This window comes from Vombatus ursinus, unplaced genomic scaffold, assembly GCF_900497805.2.
Source record: "Vombatus ursinus unplaced genomic scaffold, bare-nosed wombat genome assembly UNPS02014821.1, whole genome shotgun sequence".
NCBI classification, from domain to species: Eukaryota; Metazoa; Chordata; class Mammalia; order Diprotodontia; family Vombatidae; genus Vombatus; species Vombatus ursinus.
Window position 1 is genome coordinate 25,662,562 of NW_020954599.1, and position 13,061 is coordinate 25,675,622.

A 13,061-nucleotide genomic window follows, 5' to 3' on the forward strand; every position below is an offset into this window, starting at 1 on the left:
CGAACTCTTTCCTCTACCACTGTGTAAGGTTCACTAACAGGCTTAAGTGTTGGTAGAGGTCAGAAAGGGAGCTGGGAGTGCAGACAGGGGTGCTTATTGTTGCTAAGATTTACACTAGTGAGAATTTCCTAACAATAGAATTCTTGGAAGTTTGTACTCCCTCCTGCTGCCATGGGCTTATTTGCCCAGAATGGATTTGTTATGATATTTCAAGCTGCCAAATACAGTCTTTTGGCAGAATCATAGTTGCTGGGGGCAAGTTAAAGAACAATTTGAGATCTAGGGAGTCAAGATGGTGGAGTACAGGCAGCAACCCAACTGAACTCTCCCCATTTTCCCCTCTGAACAACTTTAAAATAACTCTTCAAATCAAAGGTTGGAGTGGCAGAGCCAACCAAAGGTCAGAGTGAGGCATTTTTCCAGCCTAAGACAGCATAGAAGGTTGACAAGAGTCATCTGTGACAGCAGGGTGGGAGTTGGCCCAGGGTGGAGCATCAAGGGTGGGCTTTGGAGGTGGCTATGACACTAGAAGCAATAGTAGATTTGAGAGTTCTCAGCCAAGAGAATGCAAGTGGATTGAAGAACTGGTCAGAAAGAGATTATGGGCAACCTTTTGCTAGTACTAGGTGCAGCTGGTGCTGATTGGCTAGTGCTATTGCCATTAACAGTTCTAAGTGGCAGTTCCATGGCCAAGAGAAGCACTTATATTCAGTCACAAGGGAACAGGGACCTTGGTCACAGTTGCAAGGCAGAGAAGAGCAATACCACTTGTAACTGTAGGAGAAAAGGAGACCTGGTCATAGATCCAGGGCCACGAGGAGTATTAGGATTTGCACCTGCAAGAAGAGAAGCAGGGTACCTTCCAGGATAAACACCAAAGAAGAAGAACGAGAGAATAGTGAACACATCTCTCTCTGGATCATATCACCCTGGAAGCCAGGAAAACTTGCAGATTCCCCAGAACTAGCTCTAAAAAAAGGCAGCACAAAAAAAGCCTGAAGCTTGGGACAGTGCCTTCTTCCTCACAGGTGAGCAGAGCCCAACTTTAATATAAAATTCAAAGTTAAGAAATAGGCTAGACAAATGAACAAGCAACAAAAATGAACTTGCCCATAAAAAAGTTACTCTGGTGTAAGGGAAGACCAAGGCATAAACTCAGAAGAAGGCAGCAATGTTAAAACATTTATAAAGCCTCAAAGGAAAATATCAATTGGACCCAAGCCCAACAAGAATTACAGCAAGAATTTAAAAAAAAAAAGATAACAGTGGTAGAGGAAAAGTTGAGAAAAGAAGTAAGAGTGATACAAGAAAATTATGACAAGACTATTAACAGCTCAGTAAAAAGAGGCATCAAAAATATTGAAGAAAATAACACCTCAAAAAAAAAACAGAATTGGCCATTTTGTCATTAGACGAAAGAGGCAGAATAATCCATGGAAGAAAAGAATTAATTTAAAAAGCAGAATTAGCCAAATGGAAGAAGAAATACAAAAATCTCTTTTAAAAAATCATTTCTCAAAAATTAGACTTGGGCAAGTGGAAGCTAATGACCACATGGAACATGAAGAAACAATAAAACAAAGTCAAAAACATGGAAGAAATAGAAGAATATGTGAAATATCTCATCAGAAAAGCAACTGACCTGGAAAATAGAGCACAAAGAGATAATTTAAGAATTACTGGACTACCTGAAAGCCATGATAAAAAAGAGCCTAGTCTTCATATTTTAAAAAATTATCAAAGAAAATTGACCCAAATACCTTAGATCCAGAGGATAAAATAGAAATTGAAAAAAAAATCCACTGATCACCTCCTGAACGAGATCTCAAAATGAAAACTCCCAGGAACACTATCAAATTCCAGAGCTTCAAGGTCAAGGATAAAATATTGGAAGCAGCCAGAAAGAAACAATTCAATTCAGTCAGGATCATGCAAAATTTAGCAATGTCATTATTAAAGGAGTAGAGTGCTTGGAATATCATATTCCAGAAATCAAAGGACCTAGGATTATAATCAAGATACTAAACTACTTTGGTAGAGGGAGTTTCCTCACCAGGGAGTTTCTTACACCAGTAAAAACACAGACCCAATCTATATCCCTATAGTTCCTACATAATGTTTGGAGTGCTAGTCTTGGAGTCTGAATGATCTGGGTTTGAAATTCATTTTTGACACTTAATAGCTATATGACCATGGACAAGTCACTCTCTCTCTGAGCTTCAGTTTCCTCATCTAGAGAATCAAGATAATTCTTAGAATATCTACCTAATAGGGCTTCTGTAAGGTTAAAATGAGATAATCTCTATAAACTATTTGCCCAACTTTAAAGAACTATATAAGCACTGATTTCTTTTTCTTGTTGCTGTATAATCAGCTCAGGGTTTTCTGAGCTCTGTGATTTCACCTTCATGATCTCTTTTTACATGCTTATAACTTGATTAGATCACTTGATATGTATATCAATTTATTGAAAACATCTTCAAAAGACAGTAGAAAGAGACCTGCATTTGAAATTGAGAGAGTCTGTAATAACTCACATGTACGTAGCGTTTTAAGAATTTTAAAGAACTTCACACATTTTTTCATTTGATCCTCCCACAGCTCTATGATGCAGGGGAGCTCTCATCTCTATTTTACATATGGCATCCTGTTAGAGGTAGGCCTGAAAAGGCACCTACTCGTTTATGTTCCATATTGGGACAAAATGAGACACTGTAAGGTCACTGAATGGTTAACCAAAGGAGGTTGACTTAACTTTGGCGTGGCAAGAATAAAGCGGTATTTAGCTTCTATAGAAATACCCCACCTCCCCCATCCCTTTATGAAACAGGTCTCATCAGGAAGATGGCATGTGGTAGTGACTCAAGTGGTTTTCAGACAACCACTGTGTTGGAGGGGCCAGACTCCATGACAGGTGCAGGAAACTGTTTGGCCCTCTATGGGACCTGGAAGCCTTGTCCACACATCCAGAGGCCACCTTGAAGCTATATTAATGGAAGCAAAGCTTGAATCTTGCCCAGTTTTTGATCAATCAAATCTCAGCTTTTCTTTTTCTAATCCATGGTGGGTGGGGGAAAAAACCCCTGTAGATATTCATCCTATCATACTTCCCAAAGGACCAAGGAGGGTCAGAGATGGGATCCAATCCTGAACTCCATGTTCTGGGTAAGAATATAATAATAATAACTTTGAATCCAGTTTCAGTCATCAAGACCTATCAATTATTCCTTTATAGTATTCCCTGCATCTGCTCTTTGTTTTTATTCCCATTAGCTCTACTCCATTTGAGCTCTTATCATTTCATGACTAGGTAATTTCAACAGGCTCCCAACTCATCTTCCTACCCTATTCTCTATTTCTTCAGCATCAAATTAAATTTTCTCAAATGTGGTTTTCATATATCATGTCACTTTATGGTTCAAAAGCATTAAGCAACTCTCATTGACTATAAAATAGAGTTTAAGCTTTAGTCTTGCGTTTAAAGATATCTACAATCCAATCCAAACCTACAACTTATTCTCTTCACTCTCCTATTCTCATGTTTTTCGCTTTACTTATTCCAATTTCCCCACCTGAAATTTTCTAACCCCACATTTCTATTTATTTAAATGTTACCCATCCTTGAAATCCCACCATAAATCTTATCTCTTGGCCTTCCTTAACCCCATTGTAGCCCACTATGATCTCTCCCTTCTCAGATTTCCCATAGTTTTTGTCCCCTTCATTTGGCATTCAATACCACATAGCCTTTTTACTATACCTTGTCCTCCCACCTGAATTTTGAGTTTCTTAAGAACAGAAGGCATGCTTCATATTCTGTGCCTCCTGCTACAGATAAAACAGAGCTATGCACAAATATCTGTCAAATGAATTAATGAATGCAAAACAAGACCAAACCTTCTGGGTTAATAATTTCAGGAAATGACCTTTCCAAGTATGGTAATGGCTATTTTGAGTGAATAAATTAAATCATAATAGAAATAATATTTTCGTTTTGTTTTGGGGGTTGATTTAATTCCTTATTTTGTGTGTGACATTAAGGCAACCTGGTACAGAGTGTAAAGAGTCAGGAAGGTCTGGGTTCAAGTCCTGCATCTGACATATATGAACTGTATCACTCTTGGCAAGCCACTTATCCTGTCAGTGCCAAAGGCAGCTCTCTAAATCTAGAAATTAGAGAAATAACATCTATAAATTATAAATCATTTGCCAATGTGCATTAACCCAGAGAATTCCACATTTACATGTTCCCCATACTAATGAAATCACAGGTCCAAATCAAGAAAAAATAATCCTCATTTCTACTCTAATATCTTAAGACATAGACTTCACCAGGGTTATGCAATCTGTGCATTGAATAAAACTTTCATTTATTAGCAAAATAGAGGTGCTTTTAAGTCCTTCTTCCAGTTACCCACAGTAACTTTGTCTTTTAACTCCTCTACTAACGTGAAAGGTTTTATTAAATGAGCATCTCAAAGTAGGCTATTCAAAGTGAATTTGCAGTGGCTTGTGCTCGGGGAAACCTATCAATGCCTAGAACAAATTTTACTACAACCCATATAACAGCATATTTATTAGTAGACATTCTCCAAAAAAAAGGTAAATTTCTATAATAAAGCCTAATGATTGAAAGAATTCTTCAAATAATTCTCTTTTCCAAAAATTTGACAAGAAGCACCAATATTTTGAAGATATATATTGAATCAAGTTTACCATAAACTTTGAGGAATAGGACAGCAGGATTGAAGATTCATTTACTAAGAACAATCAATAAAAGAGTTTCCTTCCTTAGAAATTGGAAGACAGGCTGTTCCCCAAAGCAAATGCATTAATTTCCTGTCACTTCAAGCTCCTAGTGATGAACATGGACCATAAGCAAGTCATTCTATAAGATTTAGCTGAGGAATGTGCCTACTTACACAACTTCACTCCTTGCTTTCTTATAAAATTGTCATATTTCACAAGGAAAACCATAAGAATTTGAAAAATGTCCTTACCATGCAGTTGCACAATGGTAACAAATAATGGCACTTGTGTTATTCAATGATGAAAAGGTGGCCTTTTTAACATTATATGGTACGTATACGTTATGGGATTATTAAAAATGACTACCAAAAAACATAAATTCTTTGGCAACTACCAGACTTCAGAACTGGGAATATGAGCTTTAGAGTATATCAATCTTTCCTTTATGATCCAGAGGCTCAATTGAATTAAAGATGTCATCTCCCCCCTCAAAAACATATTAAGCTAGTACATTAATGTAGGTATACATTTTTAAAGAAAATAGAGTGCTTACCAGTATTGGTAAATAGGCAAGACAATATCAGTATTGAAAAGTTCATTTCATTTCATTGTTTATACTTTTGGAAGCTTTGAAATGTAAGCTCCAAATATGTAATTTAAAGGGCTTGCATGGATGAAATTAATTATATATCTACCTTATCTTTAAAACATTCTTTCTAATTCCCTTTTTTTTTACCCTTGAATAAATATCCCATATACTTTTGCGTCATCCTTCCTTTTTCAGAGTATGAGTAATCTTTCAATTTGTATTTGGCCTTGTGAAATGGTTTCCTATCATATATAATGTATGATGAGGGAAATGTCACAGCTTCCACAAATCACAACAGAAAGTAACTGTTTTTTTCCTGACCTGTTCATTTTTCAATCAGGTTCTTCCCCGACAAACTTGTGGTCTTTTCACACATACAATCTTCTACAAAGAATATCCAGGAGGTCCAAAAGAACTAGACAAGAGTATCCAAGGAGGAGAACTTTTCTTTACCCTTATCCTCAATCCAGTAAGTATTTCAAGTTATTCTCAAGCTGGCTAAATAGTGGGATGAAAATATAGTTGGAAAAAAGGCAAGCAGGTCTCTTATCATCAGTAAAACCATTTTGAAATGCTTAGCCCTTCAGATTTTTACCAGAAATGAAAAGAGCAACAGGAAATGATGAGGCGATAACCAGAAATAGCACTCAGCTGTGGCTTCAGAACTGGCAAACTAAACTCCAGTCCCTTTTTATGTCTTAGAAGGTTGAAGCAGGTGATAGAAGAGCTCAAAGATACTTCCTGCAACTGAGGTCAATCAATGGGTAGGCTAACAGAGGGAATGGAAACCAGAGGGGAAGTGCACACCACCCCCAGTTCCAAAGTTGGATGGTTGACCTTTCCCATCTCCCTTTGGAACAGTGTAAATGACCAGAGTTACATCCTACAATAAGTAGGATTTTAGAACTTTCCTTCCTTTGTCATATTTCCCATATCAAAAAGGTAGGTGATAACAATTATATGCTTTCATGTAATTTACACTACTTTGCCAAGTCAAGAAGTCAACAAGCATTTATTAAATACTTACTGTGTGCCAGCCACTCAGAAGGCAAAAAAAAAAAATACATTCAAAAACAAAACAAAGTAAAACAAAGCAAAAACAAACGAACAAAAAAAACAGCCCCATTTCTAAGAGTCACATTCTAATGGGGGGAGACATATGCAAACAACTACATACAAACAATATGTATATGGGATGAATTGAAAATAATCATAAGAAGGGAGGTACTAACATTCAGTTTCTTGGAGAAAATTGAATTTTAGCTCAGACTTGAAGGAAATCAGGCAATCCAGGAGATGTGGATGAAGAGGGGGAGAATTCTAGACCTTAATAATTAAACACCTGAACTTGCTGTCCAGATTTTAAGCCCTGAACAGAGAAATTTTGATAGCTAAACTTCTTGTCCTAGTGATAGCTAACAATTTCAGATCCAGAAAGCACAAGATACAAATGAATGTACTGGAGGTGTATTGAGGAGAGGCAGGAGGAATGGAATAAAATCATTAATTGATTTTAATCATAAAATCGATTCATCTACTAGTGCTTATTAACTATCTTCATTGCCCCAAGGCTCTGAGGTGTCTTATAGGGATACAAACACAAAAAATCAACCCCATCTCTCAAGGACTCTACATTCTTTTGAAGGAAACAACATATATGATAAATGTATATAAAGACACAAGGTATTTTTGGATGAGAGAAACCAGCAACTCAGGAGATTGAGTGAGGTCTCGTGTAAGAAGTGTCACTTGAGCTATGATTTGAAGGAGATGTGAAATTCTGCAAGGCAAAAATCAGACGAGTAGATTCCAGCTCTGTGGGATAATATGTACAAAAGTGTAGAGGTAGAATATGAAAGATCATGTGTAATTATGAGAAAAAAGGTAGTTTGGTTGGAATGTAGAATTTGTGAAAGGAAATTTGGAATAAGGTTATCAATGGCTTTAAATGAATGTCAATCAGAATAGTTAGTGTTTAATTCCAGGGGTAAAAGGGAGCCTCTAGTGCGTCAGGAGCACGGGAATGACATGGTCAGACTTTTGTTTTTGGAATGTCACTTTGGCTGCTGAGTGGGAGAGGGGAGGAACTGAAAGCAGGGAGTCCAGTTGGATATCAGTTATTACTACAGTTTAGTCAATAGGGCCTGAAGCCATGTGAATAGAAAGATAGAGACAGATGTAAGAGATTGTGTGCTGGTGCAAATGATAAGACTCAGCAGCTGAGTGGCTATGTGGGGTGAGGAAGATTGAAGAGTAGAGTATGACTAGGGTTGTGAATCTGAGTGACTAGAAAGATGGTGGAACCTTTTATGGAAACTACAGGGAAAATGTGATGACATCATATTACATATATCATATACAGCTATTATTATTATTCCATAAAATTATAAGATAAGTTATGTTGATGGGAGAGTCCAAGGGGAATGACCAGGAGAAGAGAGAGCCTAGTCTTCACAATGAGGATGTCTATTTCCCAATTGAGACACCTGCATAAAAAAGAGAACACATTTTACAGTTTTAGTCAGCAAGTAGAGTTAATTCTAGATGTCTCTGTTTATTAAGGTACAGTCAGAACGTATTGATATTCTAATGAATCATGAATTTATAGAGCTTGAAGGAATCATGTAAATCATGTAGCCTAGGAATTTTTCACCTGGGATCTGGTCTATGGATGGATTTCAGAGGGTCCATGAACTTTGATTGAAAAAACACATTTTTTTTTTCCTTCCCTAACTTTCGGTTTCCTTTTAATCTTATGTACTTTACGTGTGAAAAAGAAATGTTCTGAGCAAAAGTTCACAAGCATCACCAGACTGCCAAAGGGGTCCATGATACAAGAAAGGTTAAGATTCCCTAATCTAGTCCAATCCTCATCATGTTACACATGAGAACACATAAGCTCAGTGACATTTCCTTAATTCTCCAAGATCTTCCAACTAATTAATGAGTGGCAGGACCAAGGTTCCTGGATCCTACTTCAAGACAGTTTCCACACATCAAGTGACTGGAATTATTGCTGATTACCATGCATCCTTAGTTTCCTAAAAAATATCATCATTATTGTTGTTGTTGTTGCCATTAGAAACAGCAGCAGCATAAATATAATACCTTAGGTACATAGTACTATGTACTTAGAAATACATAGTACTTTGTAATTTATAGTGCTTTCACATATATTATTTCATCCTCAAAACAACACTGTAAGGTTGTCACAGGAGCACAGCTTTTTGTTATCCTCATTGTTCATACAAGGAAAGTTGGCTTCAGTGAAGTGAAAGATTCTCTCTAAAGTCAGAGAAACAAAACCAAGAGCAGACAATGGCCTTCTAGCACCTCGTCTCTTTTCTACTGTATTTGGGTTCCTCCATATGACACACTGTAGCGTACTCCTGCAATTTTGAGAAGAAATGACTGTCCCTTTCCCAAGGGGATTCTATTATGAGGAGGGTTCAAGGTACCAACTGTTGTGCAGCAGTTTCAAAACTCTAGTTCACAGCCCCCATCGGTGTGTTTGCCTTTAACAGTCAGCTTAAAGCAAGCAAGTCCATTTATTGAAATGCTATAGCATAAACAGTAGTTACAAAATGTTCTATTCCCACTATAAACCTGGAGTGCACTCTCCCACAAAACCACACATAGAGTCAGCATACGTATAGAATATAATAGTAGAGGGACATACATTGAGAGAACACATTGCCAAGACAACTTACACCTCTAGCACAACAAGGTCCCAAGGGTATTAAATTATCTGTTGGGCATGTTATTCTTGACCTTCTTTGTCTCCTTAATTCAACTTGGCTCTACATCTAGACTCTCTTTTTGAATACCAGGGCTCCTTTCTAGATTACTCTTTAGAGATAGCTTGATGGAGAGCTTTTAAAAGGCTACCATGCATGTGGCTGGTTTTTCAGCCAGCCAGACACTCAGAGCTAGACACTCTAAAATTCCATCAAATTGGCAGAGAAACTTCATTACCTTCTAAAGAAGCAATGGAGTATAAACACATTCTCACTCTTCTTTTCGCCAGCTGTAAATGACCACTCCAGTTCTTGCATCCTTTGCAGTTTGACAAGATGTGAGCCACTGATGGCCTGAGCAGAGTCATTGTTTATACTCTCATAGGTGTATAAAATTTAGTTATTTTTATTTTGCATTTCTCTTCTTTTTAGTGATCTGGAGCGGTTTTCCATAAAGCTGTTGATAGTTTGCACAAAAATTCATTGTTTTTTCTAACCTGCAACAGGAGTGTCTAGCATTTCTGTTTTTACTGTTTTGATGAGACAATCTATGGGGAGTCTATCCCGGTACAACTAGTTCCTTCATGATTTAAGACACCTGCAGCCTTCAGACTAATTTACAGATAGCACAGCCAACTTCTGTCTCAGAGGAAGATGATAGATATTGTCAGATTCCACGAGCTGGGCTGCTGGGGAAGGTTGGTATTAAAAGGGAAGATTGTTCAGGTGCTATGGGAAGCATTGTTCATGGCACGCTCTTCTCTAAAATGAAAATAATAGGGCTTTGATACAATAGGGACTAATATCTATAATGGGAAAGCAAAATTAACCCATGCATTAATTAGAATTCTGTTTGGAATCATTATGAAGGACAACTATTTGATAGCTTAATTAATGTTTTTAGCCTTGATTATAAGTGTTATTATGCAAAAATATTGAATGAGGCTGTCATTTCCTGCTAGATGGATACAAAGCCTATATAATTTTCAACATATACAGTCCTTTCCCTCAATGAGCCATTAGATTGAGGGAATTCCATATGTGCAGATATTATCACAAGCAGAAAACTGGGAACATAATGATTTCTAACAACTGGAGGTATCAGAGGAGTCATAGAAAAAATGAAACCCGAGGAAGACAAGATTCTAAAAGCTGGAGTTAAGGATAAAATGCATTCCAGGAAGAGGAGAGTGTGATTGCACAGAAGTAGGATAGAAAATAATAATAATAATGAGCATTTAAGCTTTAAGACTTTAAGATTTTCAAAGCACTTTAAACATTTTATCTCATTTAATTCCCACAACCCTGGAAAATATGTGGTATTATATTTCCATTTTATAGATAGAAAACTGAGGACAATGGTTAAGTGACTTGTTCAGGGTCACAGAGCTAATAAGTGGCTGAGAAAGAATTTCTAATTTCAGATCCATAACTCTTGTTGCACCTAAATACCTTAGAGAATGTTAAGTTCAAGGAACAACTAATAGCTCAGTTTATCTGATACGGAAAGTTTGTGAAAGGGTATATAATGAAATAACACTGAAAAAGAAGGTAAAAGTCAGATTGTAGAGGACCGTTAATTCCAGAAACAAGAATTTGTATTTTATCCTAAGTCAATGGAAAGCCACTGAAGGATTGTTAGTAGGGAAGTGGTATGATTGAACCTATGTCTTCTGAAGATTACTTTGGCCATTGTGGGTAGGAGAGCCAAGTGAGAAGCAAATGAATAATACTTTAATGGTTATGTTTTTCCTTTCTCTGGAAAGAGGGTAGACTCTTTCTTAATAGCCAAAAATTGTATCTTACACTTCTTTTGTGTCCCCCAGTAGCATACAGCACAGGACTCAGTATATATCTGTTCACCGAAGAGTTAATTGTTTAATTGGCATGTGTTGTATCTCAGAAATAAAGGAGGAGGAACTAGAAACCACTCCCATGGAACTCCTAGAATCACTAATTGTCTAGAAAGCAAAAAGATTATTTCAATTAGAAAGCTATTCTGAAGGCCAACAATCTAAGGCCATTCCTAAGTATTACCATTTCCTAAGGTAAATATCACAATCAGCCTGTGTGTCAGGTATTTGCTGTCAAGTTCACTTACTGTAAGCTGTTGATGGTCTTTTTTCATCTTCTTCCTGCCACTTTCTAAATTTATCCCATCACCTTTATCAAAGTCTTCCTCCAAGTCTCTTGGTGTATTACTCAAAAAAAAAAAGTCCTACTTTTCAACAAGTTTCATTTATTTTCTTGTTCTCTGTCTGCTGTAGGCTCATTTCTCTCACATGACCTCTTATATAGAATCAGAACAGTGGACTAAGATCCAGGAAATTGGGACTCTAGCTCTACTTCATCTATGCAATTTTAAAGAAGTCTTTTAACTTTCCTAAGCATCCATTGTCTGTTCTATAAAGTGTGGTAGTTTGGTTCATAGCATCACAGGCTTTGTGCCTAGAAGAAATGTAGAGGTCATTTAATCCTCTCATTTTACAGAGAAGGTGAAGTATCTTGCCCTTGAGAGGTTAAGCAAGTTACCCAGGTAGCAGAATTGGAGTTTCCAGTCCTTTGATTCCTAAAAGCTAGTGCTGTTCTCATTACACCCAACAATCTCTAGGACCTTTTCAGGGCCTGAATTCCATAGTGTTTATGATATGTTCTCTACAGGCAGATCCTTCTTTTCTCCTAATTGCAGCTCCCTTTCTAGGCAACAAGAGATTCCATAGCAAATTTCTATCTGAATCAATGGCATAAATAAGTGTACCTATCCTGCATTCCTATGTCTCTTAGAACTAAATATCAGTTTACTCACTTTCTTACTCAAGAACAACATGTGAAAGGGGCAATGAAGAGGGCAAATATTTTAAACTAGAAAAAAAATCTATTCACTAAATACAACCAAATAGAAAAACAAAGAACAAATAAGTCAGTATCTCTTTTCTCTCCCTGTTCAAACTAGGAGACAAAAAAATTGTCCTATAATAAAATAGATAACTAAAAGTTGTTGTTTGTTTTTTTTTCCCTGAAGCATGTTTGTTTTAAAAGAAGCTTAATGTTTTTTTCTCTTGGGATATATGCTGAAAATGAATAATCTTTTGTTGGTGAAATGCTTCTAAAACATATGGATCACACATTTCAGATGTTTGATTCAATCCATTTCTTTTACTTCACTGTAAAATTTATTTCTGCTTGGGTATATCTCATGAGATGTGATGTTACAAAGAAATGTATGTATTCCTAGATATATTATTTAAGTAGTATATAATTTGTCATATATTTGTTAAATCTTTACTGAGTTTACTTCACCAACTGAAATGTTGGTGTCAAATGATTAATAGGAGGCATGTATACATCTCTCCTTCCACTGGCTCCTTCAAATGTACACATCTACCCTATATAGAAAACACACAAATTGAGTTTGTTTTCTTTACTGTTTTCTTTACCATGTGGTATTTCCTTAACCTCCCCTATGTTGACCTACTTTCCCCCCAATTTTTTAAAAATTGTTCTTTTGAAAGTCATCACTGACCAATTAATTTCCCTTTTGCCAAACACAAAGAACATATTTTTCATTCACGTTCTACTCTATTTGACGCTATTCATCACCTCTTTTTTCTCGTTGCCATCTTCCTGTCCTTCCTTTCCTATATTTCCCACCATGCAACACTAGTAACATTATCCCATACTGTCCTATCTGCTAGTTCCTCTTTCCCTTACAGTTGAGTGACAATGGACATTATCCAAGATTCAGCTTTGTACCCTCTAGTTTTCTTGCTTTTTAGTTCATATGATTCCTCTATTCTTACCTTTTCAACTATCACCTTAGTGTCATGTATTTTCAGTTCTATTCTCATATGAGTTCCAATCCCATACATACCTACTAAGCATTTCCATTTGGATGTCCTTTGATGAACTCACCTTCATCATGTTTATATAAAACAGGCCTATAAATTTACCCTCTTTGCTTCTAATGCCCTTGTTTCCTATCAGTG

At 36.7% G+C, this 13,061-nt stretch overlaps 1 protein-coding gene across 2 annotated transcripts in view; it reads left to right on the plus strand.

Annotated features, from left to right (window-relative positions):
* LOC114024539 (bifunctional heparan sulfate N-deacetylase/N-sulfotransferase 3) overlaps positions 1-13,061 on the plus strand; it is a 188,890-nt gene that overhangs the window by 108,716 nt on the left and 67,113 nt on the right. For both annotated transcript variants that reach the window (XM_027837571.1, XM_027837573.1), the window contains exon 5: positions 5,679-5,807. In XM_027837571.1, the coding sequence (XP_027693372.1) occupies positions 5,679-5,807 (129 nt within the window). The remainder of the gene's footprint in view (positions 1-5,678; positions 5,808-13,061) is intronic.